This window comes from Castor canadensis, chromosome 7 (assembly GCF_047511655.1).
Source record: "Castor canadensis chromosome 7, mCasCan1.hap1v2, whole genome shotgun sequence".
Taxonomy (NCBI): domain Eukaryota; kingdom Metazoa; phylum Chordata; class Mammalia; order Rodentia; family Castoridae; genus Castor; species Castor canadensis.
Window position 1 is genome coordinate 133,401,095 of NC_133392.1, and position 21,245 is coordinate 133,422,339.

At 38.9% G+C, this 21,245-nt stretch overlaps 1 protein-coding gene across 33 annotated transcripts in view; it reads right to left on the reverse strand.

Moving 5' to 3' along the window:
* Macf1 (microtubule actin crosslinking factor 1) overlaps window positions 1-21,245 on the reverse strand; it is a 358,063-nt gene that overhangs the window by 80,693 nt on the left and 256,125 nt on the right. For 30 of the 33 annotated variants that reach the window (XM_074080499.1, XM_074080502.1, XM_074080517.1 and 27 more), the window contains 7 exons: window positions 19,223-19,340; window positions 15,128-15,190; window positions 14,221-14,462; window positions 13,158-13,287; window positions 12,051-12,250; window positions 8,712-9,207; window positions 6,233-7,704 (listed from right to left, as the gene is read on the reverse strand). In XM_074080499.1, the coding sequence (XP_073936600.1) occupies window positions 6,233-7,704; window positions 8,712-9,207; window positions 12,051-12,250; window positions 13,158-13,287; window positions 14,221-14,462; window positions 15,128-15,190; window positions 19,223-19,340 (2,721 nt within the window). The remainder of the gene's footprint in view (window positions 1-6,232; window positions 7,705-8,711; window positions 9,208-12,050; window positions 12,251-13,157; window positions 13,288-14,220; window positions 14,463-15,127; window positions 15,191-19,222; window positions 19,341-21,245) is intronic. The other 3 variants (XM_074080516.1, XM_074080509.1, XM_074080485.1) reach the window with 1 other exon arrangement.

A 21,245-nucleotide genomic window follows, 5' to 3' on the forward strand; every position in this document is an offset into this window, starting at 1 on the left:
AGAAGGGTCTCCAACTCCTGCTCTGAAGAAATCTTCCTGCCTCAGTCTTCTGAGTAGTTGGGACTACAGGTGTGGGACATGGTTTTTGGCTGCAGAATATTTTTCTGAAGCTCCAGGGCCAGGCTAAGGCTGAGACCATTTATAGTTCACTTATAGATACAGTGAGAAACAGTCTAATTCTGCAAGTCTATGTAACCATGTTCCACATACTCAAAAATAAATAGAAGTTTTGCATAAGGTACATTTTAGTTTTATTTGGAAACAGATTTTTCTTCCTTTTTGCACAGAATCATGATGAATTTTAGTTGTGAATGCTAGGTGGTGATACTGTTTATGAAGAATTTCAGTAAACTTCATCAACTGCTCAGTTCTTTTCTTTGGTCAAGGATATATTTGTTGCTTTAAAATCTCCCTCTGCTATCAAAATTTCCAAGATTTTCACGAAATCAATCAACACTCTCTTGAGGACCTTCCCTGGATTTTGCTATCTTCACTGGGACATCATTAAGATGATGTAACAACTTCAAATCTTGAGATTTTGTTTGTGATGCTTATATTTAAAATACTAAATGGCAATACTTTAAAAGAGAACTGGGAAAGGCTCAATATGAAGTAAACTGAAAGAGCTCAAAGGTTCCTTCCCTGTCTCCCCATCCAGTCAGTTGGTATGGTGGGGGTAGGGCGGGTTATTACAGAGCATTGGAATTCTTTGGGGAGGGGGTAGTCACATAAGGTTATAAATATCAGAGGCCAACTCTGGGCTGGCTGCAGAGCACAACTTTTGTAGTCTGCCCTTAAAGGCACAGAACAAGGAAGCTTCCTGAAGTATTTCCACAAAGGAAATTCCTCTTTTCTTCAGAAATGTAGCACAACACCTGCATCAACAACTGCACACAAATTTCACATGCCAGGGAAAGTGACTAGGAGATTTAAAATCAGACACAGATTAGTACTAGTGAAAATAAAGAATCTATGGGCTGGCCTAAAGGAAGGTTGACTTAGAGAGGCAGCTGTTGTTACTACACAGTCATAATCAGATTATTAGGAGGCTGCTTACTATACAAATATTAACTTAATCAACTAGAGCCCATTCCAACTGTGGCAATTTTCTTCTAGGACAGTGATACTCAGGAGGGCAATTGTGCCTTCCAGTAGATTTCTGGCAATATCTGGAAACATTTTTGGTTGTCACAACTGGGAGGTTACTATTGCTAGTAGTTACAGGTCAGAGATGCTGCAAAACATCCTACAATACACAAGACAGCTTCCCATAATAAAGAACAATCCAGCCCAACATGCCAATAGTGCTGACAATGAAAAATCCCATTCGAGTGTATTTTCTTTACTTCTTTGGACTCTAGTTTCCATTTGAGCAGACTTGTTTAAAAAAAAGAAGAAGATAAACCACAACAGGTCAAGGATCAATGAGAGAGAGAGAAACAGAGAAACACAGAGACACAGAGAGAGACATAAAGATAAAGGTTGGGGATAACTAAATCTCCAGGTGACATACAAGTCTTCCCAAGTATGATTTCCCTTCTCTCCCAGGGCAGGTAGATAATGCTGACTGACCTCTTTTACTTTATTTTCCAGTGACTCGTTCTCAAGCAGGTATACTAACTAGCAAAACCTTAGATGGGCTGATGCTGCCTTTCTAATAATGTGAAAGGAAAGAGAAAGTATCTCTGTGCTATTCATATGTGCTCATGGGGCTGCCTAAGCTTGTTTATCATGAAGTTAAAAAAATAAGTCAGATGAAAAGGTCTAAAGGACTTTTTTGTTCTGGTTTCATAGAAGGCTGTCTAGCACTCCCAGATAGAAACTGTATGGAGTCTGTGGTCCAGAGCTCTGCTCAGACTGAATTAGAAGCCATAATAGTCCTAGGAAGCCTGCCATTGCATCTACATGCCACCAGCCCAGCCACAACCGGCTTGGATACTTCAAATGTACCATTGGGTGATATGAACCAATTGCAAGAAACCCACAGACCCTAAAGAGGTTTCCATTTTTCCTTTTGTGGGATTGGGATTTGAACTTGTTAACTCAATGCTAGGCAGGTGCTCTACTATTTAAGCCAGTTCACCAGTTCTTTTTTGTGTTGGGTATTTTTGGCACAGGGTCTCATGAACTATTTGCCTGGGCTGGCCTCAAATTGTGATCCACCTGATCTCTGCCTCCCCAGTAGCTAGGATTATAGGCATAAGCCACCAGCACCCAGCTCCATTGTTCCTTCTTGTCAATGAAAGGTAGAATATGAAGTTTAAAGCCTGGCTTGAATCATATGCATAAAACACAAGTGAATGAAGGCACATGCAGGTTTCTTGATTCTGCTCACCAATATGATGCCAAAACTGCTGCATCCTTTTTGCCTGAAAGGTCAGCATGTTTCTTGTGGGGAAACAGGTGCGATGGAGAGGCAGAGTTAAGACTTGGAATGATCTCAATTTTTTTTTCTTTTGTAGGGCTGGGGTATGAACTCAGGGCTTCACACTTGCAAAGCAAGTGCTCTACCACTTGGGCCACACTTCCAGTTCATTTTGCTCTGCTAATTTCTTGGAAATGGGGTCTTGTGAACTATTCACCTCGGGCTGGCCTTGAGCTGTGATCCTCCCAATCTCAGCCTCCCAAGTAGCTAGGATTATAGGCATGAGTCACTGGTGCCTGGTGAATGATTTCAATTCTTGACAAGTAAAAAGTAAAAATCTACATAGGGAATTTCAAAATTAGAAGAGCATCTTGTTATTATCAGATTTAATAGATTTTTTTTCCCCTACCCTTCCCAGGAAGGTCACGCGAGGGGAATCATTTGGCTCAAATTTCCAAGGATATAAAGTCTCCTCCTTTCTTATTTACTCCTCTTAGGCACATACAATTCCTTTTCCTCAATAATAAGATGCGCTCATTCAGGAAAAGGAATTTCCTAAAGAGATTAGTCAAAGTCTTTTCCTCCTAGTTTTCTGAAAATATGCTTAATCCTCTCATTACGATTTCTGGAGAGGCTTCTTCAGAAGCCTGTTTTTACTTCAAACAGAGAGGGGAACGTAGTAAAGCCCTAACTCAAGAAGGCTGAGGTCTTTGCCTTCTTGAATTAGGGCTTTACTAGGATACAAATGGAACTGCCATTTGTATCTGGAAGGTCCTCACTTGCTGGCCAGACTCTCTAAATTATTCCAAGGCAACAAGGGAAAGCCTTTCCTAGGAATGATGGTTTAGTTTTTCCATGTTTGTGGTAATAATTTTCCTCACAGACTAACTGCAGCTCCATGGACTTATCAGCACTATTGCACAGTCCAAACTAAGCCTGGAGATTCTCCACAGATGTAACTGATCTATCTATTGTGTCTATTGTGCCAGGTCAAAGCAGAGCCTGAGCTTCTGTCTCACAAATTCATACCTTCTTCTTCCACACAGATTCTGTGCTGAGTACGATTCCATTAAAATAGAAAACAGCTGAAAACTTAAAGCTGATGCTATTTTTTAAAAAATACTTATCTTCACGTATTTATTCTTATTAAAAAATAATTTCAATCTGAAAGTAGAGTCATACTTTATGCTGGTGTAAAGAAAGATTAGTCTACTCCCAGACACAGCACATGAATCCAGGAACTCAGCACTCACATCATGAAAATGAGTCAGTTCTCAGAATGGGTCCAAAAAAGACCTTTTAAAGCAGCCTCTAGGGTCGTGTTCCCCTCCCCGGTTTTCATTTCCCATGAGCTCAGGAAGCACTCAGCAGCCAGGAGCTGCTCCTACCCTCTAGACCAAAGACCTTTGCTGGAAGGAGGCAAAAACTTTCCAAAGCTTTTGATTTCCCTACTAGGTAGACTAGCAGAACAGGACTTCTGATATGCATCCCCAAGTTGAGGGGTATACTGATTATTTGATAGTAACTACTGACTTAATGGCAGGTCATAATAGGGCAGTTCTTCATGATTCTCTCTTCCCACTCTTGATTCATCCTTGCCTTGTCAATAACTAAACACACTGCTAGGGCCTAGCTGATGGGCTGGTCCCAGCTTTCACTTCCACCATGTTTGTGGCAGAAAGTTTACTCTTAGAAACCAATGGAACTAGTTGGCTATAAGAAACGGCTAAGAAGATAATGGGCTGTGAGCACTGTGAGGCAATATGCTACACACGAAGTACAGGAATGTTCAGTAATTTCTTGAAATCTTCAAGCAACATCAAAATTCAGAATGCCTCTAGAAACCATGGAAAAGATGACTTCCCATCAAACCCAAGCACTGTTTATGTCTATGTACTCTTGTAATTTAGCTCCTATTTATGCAATTTTTTTTGAGACAGGGTTGGGTCTCACTATGTAGCCTAGGCTGGCCTCAAACTCTACATCCTTCTGCTTTAGCCATCCAAGTGCTGAGATTACAGGCATGTACTACCATGCCTGGCTTTTAACAGGCTTGTTTTTTTTTTTAATAGCTCACTGAAGATTAGAAGGGAGAAGTAGACTGCAGTGAAAAGTGACAGCAGTAATACACTTGGTATCCTTTGGGGATTGGTTCTAGTACCCCCTGGTTATAAAGATCTATGCATGTTCAGTATACTCTTTAATGTTAACCTGCTCTCATTAAGAAAAACTTACAATACAGTGTTAAGAAAATTAGGCAAATAAAATTTAAATTAGATCTTATACAAGCTAGAATCTGGTTAGATAAAAGTATTTTGGAGCCCACAGGGATAAACTTCAGCTTTCTAAGTAACTTGGACCCAGGTAAACTGGAAAATGAACAGACACCTGCAGAAGTCTCTGCTCCAACAGAAGAACAAAAAACATGCAATGTGAAACAGGGAAGATGACAGTGCCACCACAACAGAGGCATGGTTGTTTTGAAGAAGAATATACGTCAGCTCGTGGGTATGAAGTTTCTCTTCTTTACCCTTTCTTTAGCTGGGTGGCTCAAGAAATCCAGATATGATGACTTTTACAACTCCACATTATACTATCTCCAAGTGTGGTAAGGGGCCCTTAGCCAATATCCCACTTTAATGATGAATGTCCCTTAAGCTTCTTAAAGCAACTCTTCTGAAATAGTCACCTTTCTGCACTTGGGTCTTGTTTTCAAAGCTGTAACCTTTCTAGGGACCCCATGGCTGTGACCTGGTATCAATGACACCCCCACCTCTTTTTTGAGACAGGGCCGCCTATGTAGCCTGGGCTGACCTCAAACTCTTGATCCTGCTGCTTTAGTCTCCCAAGTGCTGGGATTACAGGGGTGAACCACCACATCTGGCTTCTATCCAAGTTTTTAAGAGAAAGAATTCTGATAGGCAGGGGCTCTAAGAGAATAAATTTTATTCTGATGGCTGGAGCATTACCTGTGTAAGTGGCAATAATTAATGTTAGTGATGAAAATAAAGTGCTAGTATTACCTTTTCCAAGTCTATTCCATGAATTGTGAAGGACACACTGGCAGAGTAAGAACTTATAGGTGTTTATAACAAAGGAAACTCTTAAGCAAAAGGGTCATATAGTGAGAGCCGATAACCAGCAGACAAGCCCCTGAACAGTAAATCACACTTTGGGGTCCAGTCATTGAATCATCCTTATTGTCTTAATTTAGACTCACAGAATCTCAGGATTGGAAATTCTGACAGGTAAAATATTTTTGCAATTAAGGCAGAACTTCTCAAATTCTCTTATAGGCAAAGAACTTGTTATTCTGGAGGAGTCTGGGTACATTCATAAGCTGCTTGTTGTTAAGTAGAAAATTTCTTTAAAGTGTCCTGCTTCATTTAATAATTCATGATAATTTTACATTTCATTCTATAATACATCCATAATTTTCCCCTGAAAACTGTGTGAAATCAATACTTTAGGAGATGAACCTGTGTCCATCTTAGGACTTCTCATAGCTTTATCTGAAAAACAGGGCCCTGAAAACACCTTCACTGCAGTTATCAAATAATTTAGTTTAAAATCTCAGGAAATCACAGGAGGAGATTTCTCAGTGTAAGAGACAAGGCTTAGACATTTTTTCTATAGCCTTAATTGGTTATAAAAACTGAAACAAACCACAAAAGAAAAATGTTTAAACCCATCTTCTCAGATGTCCAAGAGACTGTTTAGTCTCTGAACTGTGCTTTGGTGGTGATGAAAATGAGAATAAGGAAACCAGGAACAGAGTGACAATGTACACTCAATTGGTATCTAAGTTACAAACAAAGAACTACACATACTAGTTAGAAAAAAAAAAAAAAAAAAGGCAACACTTACTTTAAAATCTGCTAATTGTTGGTTGATGACATCCACTTCAGTTCCCACTACCCACTGGAGTGCTTCTCCCTCCTCTGCAGCTGTGGTCTCATCATTGAGTATTTTCAATTTCCTATAAAAGTCCTCTACACGACTCAATGTTAGCTCGAGCTGCTCCCGGCGAGCTTTCCCCCTCTCTGTCAGTTTGCTGCACTGTTTGCTCAGGGCTTCTAGCTCCCTCTTGAGACCTAACAAGTCTAGAGTCCCCTCTTCTTCTAGCATTTGTCGGCACTCTGCTTCAGAGACCTCTATGTCAAACTTGAGGGCTTGAATCTTGTTAAGGAACAGCCGTACATCCTCTATTTGTGACTGGAGGCTATCTGTGTCTCTGCCGATAGCACCCATGCCATCTAGCTCATCGTCCAGATCTGCCAGTTGGGAAAACATCTCTCGGACTCGGCAGTGAAACTGGCCAATTCCCTCCAGCTTGTTTTCCATTGTCATACAACCACTGTTCACTCTTTGCTTTACTTCTAAGAACTCTTGCTGGGTGACCTCAGCTTGATGTAGAAGTTGGGAAGCATCCGATCCATCTGGGGCATCTTCTACCAGCCCTTGTGTGAAGTTCCTCAGATAGTCCACCTGAGGCTCCAGTGCCTGCAGCACTTCCTGCTGAGCTCTCAGCTTCTCCAGGTTCTTATTGCTACAAGCTTGAGAGCCCAGAGCATCAAAGATTTCAAGTTGATGTTTGGCTCCTTCAACCTTCTTTTCAATGCTCTTAAAGCTTTCTTGGAACTCCTTGAGCCTCTGAGTCATTTCTTCTAATGACCCTGTTTTGGTCTGTAGCTCCTCTGTAATGGCATCCATGTTCTGATTTATTTCAGCCTTCTCATCCCGAATATCATCTTCATCTGTTTCTGAAGAATTGATCAGAATGTCAGCAGCACTATTCAGTATTTCCAGCAGGGAGCGGCGCTTCTCTACCTCACTCAGCATAGCTTTTGACCTCAGAAGACTAGACTCCAGCTGTAGTGGATCCAGAGTGATCCGCAATGCAGACATCTTGGCCTTACAATCTTCTATCCAAGGCACAATGTCTTCCACATGCCACTGATATTTCTGAGCTTTCTGCACACAGTCTTTCAGCCTGGATTGTCTGTCTGCAGTTTTTTTACTAAGCTCTTCCCAGTGGCTTTTGAGTTCAACCAACTGGTTTTGTAAAGTTCTTTTCTCTTCTCCAGGAGGCACAGAAAGCAGCAGAGATTCCCCCTCGGCCACAATCACCTCATAGGAACCACTGTGTTGATTAAGGTTCTTTTGAAACTCTTCATTCTCTTGTAGCTGAGACTGTAATCGCTCCAATTTTGCAGAAATTGGGCAGTTTTTTGCTTGCTGGCTTTGTTTGTCAGCCAACCAGGCCCTCAGCTCATCAAACATTTGCTGGAACTGCTGGGTACTGGCAAGAGCTGCCTGGAGTCTATTCATGCGATCGGCTGAAATGAGAAAATGAAATAGAAATTAGTCAAGCCTGAGTATGGCATTTAAAATGTTTGCTGAAAAACCCTTGTTCCTTCCTATTATATACTCTCTTCCTATTATACTCTCTCTTCAACAAAATTAGAGATAAGGGCAAAATAATTTCTGCTGGGTATCGGAGTGGAGGGGAGAGGGATGGGGCGGGGTGGGTGGTAAGGGAGGGGGTGGGGGCAGGGGGGAGAAATGACCCAAGCATTGTATGCACATATGAATAATAAAAAATAAATAAATAAATAAAATGTTTGCTGAGCGTATATGGGCTAATCATAGGAGAAGGAAACAAACATTGATAATTTACCATAAAAGTGGCGCATAACTAGGTTCCTACACACACACTATATATTATTTAATACCATATCAACCTTGTGGGTGACTTGAGATTTTTCAGCAGAAGTCCAGAATATATTCTAACTTTGCATAGATGCAGAGTGTATGCGTGGACATGCCCAAGGTATAAAGTAAATAAGTGCTATCAGTAAACGTGTTTGTAGCTCCATCCATTAGCATATCTGTGGGTATGAGTGTCTCTACTTGTTGGCTGATTTTGTGTTAGAACTTTGACTGTGCTTTGTGAAGCTCCACATTCCACCAATGCTCACTGTGTAATAACCACAGCAGATCTCACTGTTATTGGAAGAAGGGATAAGGTAACACTATTCTGAGTTTAAAAGTTACTTAAAGGTCATCCTAGATTCTTTTTTTTTTTTTTTGCAGTACTGGAGGCTTGAACTCAGGGCTGTCACCTTGAGCCACTCCACCAGCCCTTTTTTGTGAAGGGTTTTTTTGAGGTAGGGTCTTGTGAACTGTTTGCCCAGGCTGGCTTCGAACTGCGAGCCTCCAGATCTCTACCTCCTGAGTAGCAATAATTACAGGCATGAGCCACTGGCGCCCGGCTCATCCTAGATTCTTGTGACTGCTGCCAAGTCATTCTTTCTTTCTGCTTGCCATTCTCACTCTAACTCACCTGCAAGGTCTTCTAAACCTTGGAGTGGCAGGGCAACTGTCTCCAAACGCTTCTTCAGTTCATCCTTGAGGTATGGCTCACCAATAAGCAGTGAGAGTTCATCGCACAGTGTCTGGGCCTCCTTCATCTTGTTGTCCAATTGCTCCAAGTCAGATCGAATCTCACTAGTCTCTTCCAGTTGCTGCTTTACAGCCTCAGGTTGGGTGCTGATGGCTGACTGGCCACTCAGTCTCTGTCCAACTGCCTTCACCTTCTCTGATAAGTCCTGGAGTAATTCTTGGTACTGGGTACTTTTGACAAGTGCTTGGTCAATTTGGCTGGAACGGGAACTAAGTTTGTCAGTCAGCTCAACCCATTTCTGATTGATGCTCTTGAGTTCTTTCTGTACTTGGCTGGTGGATGGAGAAATATCTCCAGGGCCTGTTAGGATGCCCTGAGCTGCTTTGTTCAGCTGTTCGTGCTGTTGCCTGCGTGCTTCAAATTCCTTCAGCATAAACTGAAACAGAAACAACATCAAGAAATTTAGACAGAGAAAACAGATTTAAAAGTAGTGTCAAAACAAAAACTGATTTTGGATTGTGCCAACCCCTTTAGAACATAAGCCAAAAAAATTCCAGGGACCATGTTACTAGAACAAGGCAGTATTACTTTTAGTAAATGCTTAATAAAAAATTGTTTTGAAAGAATAATTGATTGTATCTATTTTACCTTTTTTTCTTTATTTTTCCTATTCTGTTTTAGTATCAATTACTAAGGTCAACTTGGACTAGGAAATTGGATTGGCATTCATCGGCTTTGCCATGGAAGACCAGGCCTCTGAATTGGGAATCTGGAATAGGGAGGCACAGAGTGAGCTGTATTACTAGCTGGGCTGGTCATTTCAACTCTCAATGCTCCTGTTTTTCTTGGTTGCTTTACTAGACTTCTAATAGTGCATACGATCTGTACATTACAATATAGCACAATTAGATAAGGAACTTTTTTAAAGCAAGGACTGTGGCTTTTAATTTATTTTCTGTCTCCAGCTGCTCTTATCAAAGAAGTTAGCATTAAGCATTACAGGCTCTGGTACGGGAGTACCTACATTCAAATTCTGGCTCTATCACATAATTTAGGCAAGTTTTTAAAAGTCCTTCAAACCTTAGCTTTCTTATCTGGATAAGAAATGAGGATAGTTAAGTACTTATAGTTAAGTACTTATCTGGATATGAGGATAGTTATCTGGAAGTACTTATCTGGAAATGAGGATAGTTAAGTACTTATAGTTAAGTACTTATCTGGATAAGAAATGAGGATAGTTAAGTACTTATCTTGGCTGTTATAAGGGTTAAATGAGATGATTTAAAGTACTTGGCATGTATACTATCCAAAAATAAATAAGACATGATTTCAAGAAATAACAGTAGAATGAAATAATTGTAAAGAAGAAACTATAATAAAAGTAAAAATAATAAAATACTGACATGAACATGGACCATGTTACTGTGAAAACATGGAGTAATTATAATTAAGTTTGTTGGGGATAACAAAAGAAAGAAGAAGGAAATCAGGAAAGCTGCCCCAGAGGTGACAAAAAAAGACTGAATAGGAATTTTTCAAGTAGAGCTGGGAGTAGGGCAGGAGGGCCTAGGATTAGCTAAGACACAGAGCTGCTGGGTGTGTGAGGGAAGAACTGGAAATGAGGCTGGGAAAACAAGCTGGGACCAGACTATGAAAGGCCTTCTTCATCACACTGAGAAGGTACTTGGACTTTGTTCAGTAGGCAGGCGAGAGCCACTGAAAATTTTAATATACTCAGATATGTGATTTAGGGATATAATTTGGTAACTATGTGTGGGGAACAGCCCATTAGGAGGCTATTCTGGTGCTATAGTTCAGAGATCAAGACTTCAGATAGAATGGAGGAGGATGGAGGATTATGTATGTAACAATAATTTTCAAGTATGGTTCAGGGATTCATGCAGTGCCTCCTTGAAAGAAGAGTCCAGGAGCTCAAAGCTATGTTCAGGGCTGGGTGCCATGGCTCAAGTCTGTAATCCTAGCTACTAGGGGGATGGAGATCAGGGTTGGAAGCCAGCCCAAGCAAAAAAAAAAAAAGTTTGTGAGACTCCCATCTCAACCAATGGCTGGGCACGGTGTTGTGTGCCTGTCATTCCAGCTATGTGGGAAGTACAAATAGGAGGATTGTAGTCCAAGCTGGCCTGTGCATAAATATAGGCCCAATCTCAAAAATAATCAATGCAGAAAGGGCTAGCAGAGTGGCTCAAGTGGCGGAACGCCTGCCTAGCAAGCGTGAGGACTTGAATTCAACTCCCAGTTCCACCAAAACAACAACCCCCACCCCCAAATTCTACTTTCATAAAAATACAAATCTGCCTTTAAAATTTCTTCTTCTCTTATGAATGTTCAATGGAGTTTTCCAGAGATTACCTCACTTCTAATATTGCAACAGACTGAACATATTACTTAGGTTAATGTGATAGTTTTATCACTGTTACTTTAAAATTAACGAATACATTTTTAAAATTACTATTTTAATACTGCAAGTATCCATATATATCAATTGATAAACAGAATCTCTTTAAGATACTCAGTAATTTTAAGAGTATAAAAAGGTTTTGAGACCAAAAAAATTGAAAATCACAAGAAAAATGTTTGTAAGTAAATTACAGCTCAGTAATTATTTGAATGGAGGTCTTATGTTAAGGAACCTGGTGGAAGAGAAGAAGAAATCAAATAGGCATGGGCGGGGGGGGGGGGGGGAGTAGAATAAGGAAAAGATTCCAGGAATGGTTTCATTGGAAATGATACAGTTTTGACCTCCATAAATTTCTATGATGTGAGGTACTTAAATCAACTTTTTTTGAGATTTGACCAACAGAAAAACTTCAAGTAAAGCTAGCAGATACAAGATATTATGTTAAATAATATGGATCACTACCACTGGGGATTAAAAATAAAATATGATTCTATAATTTAATCAGAAAAATTTTATCATTCTCATATCCACTCATCTTACTGCCTCTGTTAATGATATTAATAATACAGTCATTGACTGTTTACTCTTTGACAACAATCATGGTAAACACCTTAAAAACATCTAACTAAAAGTGAGGGGACTGGTGGATTGGCTCACATAGTAGAACGCCTGCCTAGGTAAGCACAAAGCCCTGCCTGAGTTCAAACCCCAGTACCACCAAAAATAAGTAAATAAATAAAACTGAGGAAAGTGAACTTTGTCCAGGGGTATATGAAGCCTACTTGATAGAAGCATCATCCAAACCCAGATTTACATGACTCTAATTTCTTTGCTCTAAAGCATTAAGCTATATTGCTCACCTGGACCTGCTGCTTCTGTGCATTCAACATGTTGGGGTCAATAGACAGGGGCCCAAGAACTCCCATCATCAGTTCCTTCTCCATTAGCCAGGGCCGGAGCTGGGATTCTGCAGCCTGGAAGCAGGCTAGATGGCTTGCAGATTCTTCTAGCTGCTTTTGCCGAGCCACAGTCACCTCGTTGGCCCTTTCCCATCGGGAATCTGTAGAAAGGATGGGAGGATGTAGGCCTTTACTCTCATCAGCAACTGGCCTAGTCCCTAAGTTGTGTTCCTAATATACAACAGGAAATGACCCGAGGGTCATTATTTAACATTTTTAATAATTAAAAATAGCCTTTAAAAGTTTTAACTGAAGTAATACAAGCAGTTTTGTATCATTATTGGGGTGCTGATTACATGAAACTATACATGTGATAAAAATGCACAGAATCCCACGCACACACAGAGTGCAGGTAAACTACACAACATATATTATAGTTTGCTTACAATTTACTATATTATGAACACTTTCCATACCAACTAAGATTTTTTTCATGCTAATAAATACCCATCTACATTACTCACAGTTCAACATCATGAACACATAATTTATCTAATCCCTTTATTGAAGTAGATCTTCATTTTTATTCTCAATGCTCTCTTTAGATTTTGATCAGAGTAGACTGTCACAAACTGACTTGTCTTAGAAAGTCAGACTTCTAACTCTGTGTGGAATTTTTTACCTATTCAGGCTCACTCTGTGGCCCTATTTGGATGGGCCTCTTGCTTGCTTAAAGCCAGACATGGTGTTTCATGTCTATAATCCCAGCTACTTGAGAGGAGGAGGCAGGAGGATCATGAGTTTGCAGCCAGCTAGGGCAAAAAGTTTAAGATTTTTCTCAAAAACAAAATGAAAACAAAAGGGCTGGGGGTATAGCTCAAGTGGTAGAGCACTTGCCTAGCATGCACAGCCCTGGGTTCAGTCTCTGGTACAGAGGGGAAAAAAAACCAAAACCAAAACCAAAAAAACAAACAAAACCTGAAAATAATTCCTATTTTGTGGGATGTGCTGAAATTCCCTATTTGCTTTGGAGGCAAGTGAATGTGAAAAATCCCTGTGACAACTTACTGAGCTCCTCCTGCATTTTCTTCCAGTTTTCTGCTTCTTGTGAGTTAGGGTATGTCATCAATAATCCAGCTAGGGCTTCTTTCACTTTTTGGATTTTTGGAGAGTTCTGTTCCAATTCAGTAAGGAAGGCCTAGGAGAAAGAATATCATCTTTACTATGAGATTATGGCAGGAAACAAAACTATGTGTGCAGTGGAAATGACTATAAGACTGGGTGGCAATTACAGGTTCTATTCTAATTCTATGCATGACTTGTTTTGTGATTTTAAGATATTTAACCTTTCTGCTTCAATATTTGCCTTAAAATGAAAATCTAGATGGCAGGATCTTATTTAAGTACAACACATCAATGGAACCTAGTAAGTAGAAATGATCACTTCCTATAAACTAAAGTGCCAAGATATGATGATGTTTTGGTAGCTATAGGAGATGATATGCTATGCTCTATCAGAATATTAAAAATAGAGAAAATTTCTTACAGGATTTTCTATGGTGTTACATCTTCTCACATTTTTCCTAGTCCCACATGTTAATCTTAAGAATGAATTCGCCAGGTGCCAGTGGCTCTTGCCTGTAATCCTAGCTGCTCAGGAGGCAGAGATCAGAAGGATCAAAGTTCAAAGCCAGGCTGGGCAAATAGTTCATGAGACCCTATGTCAAAAAAAACCCTTCACAAAAAAGGGCTGGTGGAATGGCTCAAGGTGTGGCCCTGAGTTCAAATCCCAGTACCCTCCACGAGTTGGAAAGATGCCATGATGAGAAAAGCATGGCTATCCTCTAGCAGCACATGGAAAATTAGACCTCACTCTCAATGACCTACTCCTTTCAGGAGGGCTATTCCTTTTCTGCAAACATATCTAGTTTTGTTTATGAATCTGATTTATAACAATTTCTAACTTCACAGGTAAGAAAACTGTCTAGGAGACTTAAGGTATATTAACACTTGGAAGTCAACCATCCTGTTCATTTCAGCCTGGAGAATTGTCCCTGGGCTGGATGCCAGGACATTTGTACAGAAATCCCTTCCTCTCAGTGTTGGGACACAGCTTATGTAAACACCGTACCTTGTTAGATTCAGCTTGGGCTTTCACTGTTTCTGTCTTGGTTGGAGACAGAGAGGCATCCATGGTTTTCAGAACTTCCTCTTTTGATTCTAGCCACTGCAGCACTGAGCTTGCCTCCTTCTGAACTTCCTCCATTCTGCTGAGGATAGTCTGAAGGCTTTCCTGGTGTTCCCGAAGCACTCCCCCTAGTTTCTCATACTTCAGGTTTACATCTGACATGTCACACTGGATCTCCGTCAGATCTAGTATCAGAGAAACAGAAATCAGATTGGGAATGGCTCTCCCCTTGGTTTCTCACTCCTAAATTACTCAACAGGATTAAGTATCTCTAATACTCCTTCTAGACAACAAGATTTTCTCTTCCTCCCAAATCACATAAAAGTTCCTGTTGCAAAGCAAAAGAGCTCTCATTAATCTGCTTTCTGGTGTTGACATTACATACTCAGATGTATACCTTAAAATGCTTAATAAATATGGGAACAACAAAAGTAAGGGAAGCAAAAAGAAGTTAACTTTAGCATACTGTTTGGATTAATGGACTCGAAACATTCTTCTGTTCCCTCTTCTCTAAATTACAGAAAAGTCACCTAGCTAGGAGATTGAAAGCTAGACTAGAATACCTCTAGAATAGCTTCTTTATATTTCAAAGCCTTACGTATATTGTCTTCAAGGTCTTTCCTTAGTGGCCTTATATGGTGACCTGGTCTATTTCCTCAGTACCTTTAGTTCTAGGGCTGCCAACCTGCTTACCCATAGCTAGCAAACAGAGAGGCATCACAATTGCTCCTCCCCAGATATTCACCTCACACCCCTTTAGGCAGCAGTTCTTCTACACATACTACAACACACAGAGATGCAAACATGAACACACCCAACAAAGAAGGCACTATTGAAATGGCATTCTCACCTTTGCAGGTGTGGTATCCGTTTACACTGCCTACAGAGCTTCCTACAGAGGGCAGAATGGAACCTGAGCAGAAGGACAGGGAGACAAACAGGGCAAGACCAACGTGTTAGGAATACATATAGGCACTGCATTTCTTCTTTGGTGCTCAATTTAAGCTTAGGTATTAGGAAGTTAAACACAACACAAGACAACATACTTATGGAAAGAGACAGATCATTTTAGCTGCCAGGCAACAAAGTGTCCCTTGAAGTGTTTTAGCTCTTTATCAGTAATGAGTCTTAATCCTTTCTAGAGGAAATTAAAATTTTAATTTTTTTTCCTTTTTTGGTGGCATTAAAGGTTGAACGCCGGACATCAAGTGTTATACTGCTTAAAGTATGCACCAGCTCTTCTTACATGTCTAACTTGAATACGTTGGACCCTTTCCTAATTTTGTGGAGCAAGTCCTGTTAAAATGATTAAGTCTGCTGCATTTGGAGGATTTATAGTAAAGCCAAAAAAATTTACTTTTAATATCACTGTCTTTCATTATAATAAAATGAACAGTAAGCACAATGAGAACATAAAAAGCAACATTCATTTAATTAAGAGTCCTTTTTACTTTTTTTGCTTTTTGGTAGAACTCAGGGCTTTGTGCTTTCAAAACAGGCACTCTACTGTTTGAGCCACACCTCTAGTCCAATTTGCTCTAATTATTTTGAAGATGGGGTTTTGTGAACTACTTGCCTGGGCTGGCCTGGAACCTCAATCCTCCTGATCTCAGCCTCCTAAGTAGCTAGGATTACAGGTGTGAGCCACCCACCCATGTCCAGTATGTTACATTGTTTTTACAAGAAGAGTCCTTGTTTTTCTTTTTGTGATCTCTTTTAGATCTTCCCTCACCAGAAAACAGAAATTTTAAGCACTGGTAAATGTGGCTTATAAATATTCCTGTAAATTCTGCTTTAGGCCTTTGGTTCTGTAATTACCACAATTTCACCTACATTCTCTCCAAGTTGATTCCTTCTAATTCAGGAGTTTCCCAAATTAAGCAAATACTAGGCCATGAAATTATAAAGATTATTGAAATCTGAGAAAAACGTATGATATAATGTTACATTAAAAGGATATAATAAAACTCTTCCATGCACCCACTGTATCATGCAAAAAGTCACTGGCACAATTAAATTAAAAATAGTTGCTAGGGTAGTAAACATTTAAAAGTAAACTTTTAAATGTTAACCTTCTTGTATTTTCAATTAGAAATCGTCAAACAGAAAAATTATTTTCCATTGCAATTTGGTGATGACAAAAAATATATTGAACTAGTAATTAGAAGATCCTAACCAAGACTATTGCTGACTCAGCATGTGAGCCTCAATCTATGGAAAGACCTCAATTTCTTCTCCAGGATGAGAAGATAATACTAACTCCTCTGTCAACTTGGGGTTACTGGAAAGAGGTCATGTACACGAAAGCACCTTATGAAACAAACAAAAATCCTACATGTGAAGAACTGGAATATTCAGTTTCAGCAGAGGTTTGAGACAATTCAGGACAGAGATTTTGAAAGCACTCAGAGATTTTGAAAGCTTTAGGGATTCTGTAAATGTTTAGCTTAAATTTAATATTCAGATAAATTTCTAACTACTTATAAATAGTAATAAGACATGTGTATTTAATTATGTTGTATGCCATATCTTAATCTACTATCTACAGCCAATTAGAGAATAAGCAGTTCCTGCTACTTTTGTGTATATATTTAAACTTTTTGATTGTCACTGATTATAGAGGTTATAGCTTTTTGCTAGAATTTTATAATATTAAAACCTGTATATGAACACTCCTCTATACAACTATACAAAGAAAAACAGCTACAGTACATGTATAATACATTAAATAAAATTACAAAAAAGGTTAGGTATATTTACAAAAAAGATTGAGCAAACTCTCATCAGGGAAGAACTGTACAATAATAGAATTCTTAACACTTTAGGGTCATGAAAATGCCAGTTTATAGATACCCTTTGTTCTAAATGTCAGTTTTAGGTGTCTTCTATGTTTAAGAAAATAATGAATATCTTATTGAATATTCTTTGTGGTTTAATTGGAAGCAAAAGTTTCTTGTTACATCACTTTTAAGTTTCTAGTTCAGTTTAATTAAGCAGTATTATGAGATTGTAAAGCAAACTTTTTTTTTTAATAGTCCTGGTGATTGAACCTAGGGTGCTATACTTGCTAGCAAGTGTACTTAGAGAACTTTTAAAAACATTTGTAATCATTTGCAACTACTTGCCTCTGTGAACCATATTTTCTGGATGTAATACAAAACAAAATTTAAAAATAAATCATTTGGTGAAGTTGTCTTTCACTTATCCTCTTTTTCAAGTTTATATTTGTTTATATATTTGTCAAGATAGTCTCAATATTCTCACTGATAGATTTCATCAGAGATAAATTCTTTAATTTAGCTTATAAGGGAAATTTATGCCACCCAAATTTTTATTGATAGGGTTCTACATGAGATTCTTTTTTCTTTCTTTCTTTTTTTTTTTTTTTTTGGTGGAATGGGGTTTGAACTCAGCGCTTTGTGCTTGCAAAGCAGGCGCTCTACCAGTTGAGCCAGACCATTTTGCTCTGGTTATTTTGGAGATGGGGATCTTGTGAACTACTTGCCTGGGCCAGCTTCAAACTGCGATCTTTCCTATATCTGCCTTCCAAGTAGCCAGGAATATAGGTATAAACCATATATATCAGACTCATTTTTTATAAAGATTCTATATTTGAGCCAGGCGCTGGTGGCTCACACCTGTAATCCTAGCTACTCAGGAGGCAGGGATGAAGAGGATTGCGGTTCGAAGCCAGCCTGGGCAAATAATTCATGAGATCCTATCTTGAAAATGCCTAACACAAAAAGGGCTGGTGGAGTGGCTTAAGGTGTAGGCCCTGAGTTTAAGCCCCGGTACCGCAAAAAAAAAAAAAAAAAGATTCTATAGTAATGTGTGCCTGGCATGCATGAGGCTCTTGGTTCATTCCCTAGTACCAAAACCCTCTAAGAAACTCCATAAATCAAAAAACAAAACAAAACAAAAAACCCAAAAACTACAGTGCTTAAAAGAAAAAGTATGAAAAATGATCTAGACCAGAAGCCACCTGGCCATGTAGCATATTGGCCATATCTGGCCTTTCATCTGTTTCTGTATATAAAGTTTTATTGGAACACAGCTGTACCCATTCATTTATATTATCTATGGCTGCTTTTGTATCATGATGGCAGAGGAACATAATTATTACAGAAAACCTATGGCCTGCAAGCCTAAAATATTTACTATCTGGCCCTTTAGAGAAAAAAAAGTATAGATGCCTGATCTAGTCACAGATAAATAATTCACTGAACTTAGAAGTTTATATATTAAAGTATAAGAATCACCAGTTCTGTGAAAATACTGTCACTTCTGGATAGTTCAAAGAAATCTTTAAACTTTAGACTACTGAAGAAAAGTAGCTGTTCTCATGAGGGGAAACAAAAGTAAACTTTTCCTTAAGTATTTAAGTGTTTATAGGAGTGCATTATTGTAATTTGATCCCAATTAACAATCAGCAAGTGACTGTGAGCTCATATTAGATTTTGCTTAAAAGGTTTAATTTATAGCTAAAGATTATACATACATCCAGGCCCCATCTTTGCACCTTGTTCAAAGAAGTGTACCTGTCTCTGATATATCAATACTGACACCCAAATACCTAGCTTTTCCTTGGATATCATATTCATATCCATCCAGGACTGATTCAATTTAAAAATAATGCATACTTATCCCATCCACACGTTCAAAAGAGAAAAAGTCCTCAAGATAAAAATCCTTCTTTAACTCTTCCATGTTCTTTAACAGTTCTAAGTGGGAATACTAGTCCATTTACTTTCCCCATCTTGGGAAGGAATTTTACAAAATGGAACAATGTTATATAGCAAAAGGTGCAAGAGATCAGGTTGAGAGGGAAGACTGCTTTGTGGCCTCTTTGTTTTCATATTTAATCTTGATTTTAACTTTAATGAAATAAAAAGGCATCTCCAAATGACAAAAACAAGGAATGATGTTTTGAAGAGTCTGTACTCACCTGTCTTGGCTTGAGAATCAGGTGCTGTGATCTCCATGATGAGATTTTCTAAAGAAGTGCCTTTGCAATTGATTTCTTCCACCAGAGTTCCCTTATTTGCCCAGTCAGCTAGAAGACCCTATTTAAAACACAAAATGGCTAAATATAACATCTGGGGGCCTTCTTCTCATCAGTAGGGACAATTGTTCTACATATACTGCCCAAAGTTTTAACAAGTGGTAAGAACCATGATCATATACTTAGTCATTTCAAGATCCTGGTTTAGTCAGCCAAAGTACGGGAGGATAAGGTCCTAGAATTTTCAGAATCTACTGCTTTATTTGCTCATTCATCAAGTATTTATTGGGCATTTACTATAGGTCAGGCACATGCCAAGGGATACAAAATAGGATTAATGCACAGTTACTAAAGCAACCTAGGGCTCAGATGATCAATTGCATCACAATGTAATAAATGTTATTATAGAAATATGCATAGTCAATGAACTCAGAAAGAACAAGGAGATACATCTAACTGCCAGGTGGACAAAAGGGAGCAACATGTATGAAAAGAACAGAGTGGAAATGGCAACCAGATGGTAAAATATTGAGACACAGAGAAATACAGACTCACAGGCTATATTTTGCATTTATCAAGGATACTTTTAGGAGCTGGGGGTATGGCTCAAGTGGTAGAGCACCTGCATAGCAAGCACAAGGCCCTGTGCTTAAACACCAGAAACATCAGTGCTACCAAGAAAAAAAAAAAAGGAACTTTATTTTGGGTTTGAGGCAGAACTGGATCTACCACAGAAAGCCATTAAATGGCATCTGCTCTAAGACAAAAATACCAGGTCATGCTAAGTCTCTGAGATGAAACAGTTTGCCCAGAGCAGGAGGATTTTACTCATTTCAAAGTATCTAGTTTTCCTTGATTCACAGTTGATATCCCTGGCAAGTTACTTACTTTGTTTTTGACTCTAAGCTGTAAAGAAGTGGCAGAGAAAGATATAATGCCATCAACATCTAGTAAGTCACACAGCCTAATTTCAAAATGATCCTCAGTCACTGCTTGTCAAATCTTTCATTAATTGCTCTTAACTTCTAAGTGCCTCAGTCCCAAAACTATACACTGACACATGGGATATTTTAGTTTTTCAGGGAAATATAGTGACAGCTGTTGGATACCACATGAAAAACTACTGTTAAGATTTTTGGTCCTGAATACTTAGTATGTGAAAATATTAGGTTGGCTTTTTTTTTTGGAAGTATCAAGAAAAAAATTTTTGAAACAGTAAGAGCACTGTGAATCAAGAAAGTTGGGAAATTTTTTTCCTAGGGAATTCCAACAGCAAATGCTCCTGTCATCAGCTTTATGAAAGTAATCAAACTTTTCCCTTTCATCTCCTCACAATACAATTTGCTTTTCTGAGAAAGTAAGGGTGAATGCCTGAATGTTAGTTAGAAGCAGATATGACTATTTCAACAAAAAAAAGATATGTCAGAAGTATAAGCAGAGACTGGATGCCTATGAATCAAAGATGGCACAAAAGGGATTCTGCAGTGGGTGAGAGGAAGATTGGTCCCAACCTTAAAGGTATCTTTCAACTTTTCTCCTCAGCTTCCAGATCATGTGTCTGTCTAATTCTCAAGCATACAATGACAGTATAAACTTCTCAATTACTAGCCTTTGACTAATCTTTTTTATAATGTCTTTTTTTGGGGGGGCAGTACTGGGGTTTGAATTTAGGGCTTCATGCTTACTAGGCAGGCATTCTACCACTTGAGCCACTCACCAGCCCTAAAATGTCTTTTTTTTATGACCTATGATAGTATGAGAGGTATCTAAGAAAAAGCTGACACTTTATAGATTTTATTCCCAGATGATTTGTTTGGTTTTGTTTTTAAATAGGAGATGCTATAGTGCTCACTCAGTGCTGGGTAGGGGTAGGTGAGAATCATAGGAATAAAATGGAGGAATTTCTATTCTCATGCAGAAAGACAAATTTAATATCTGAAATCACCTCATTACAACTGGGGATCAG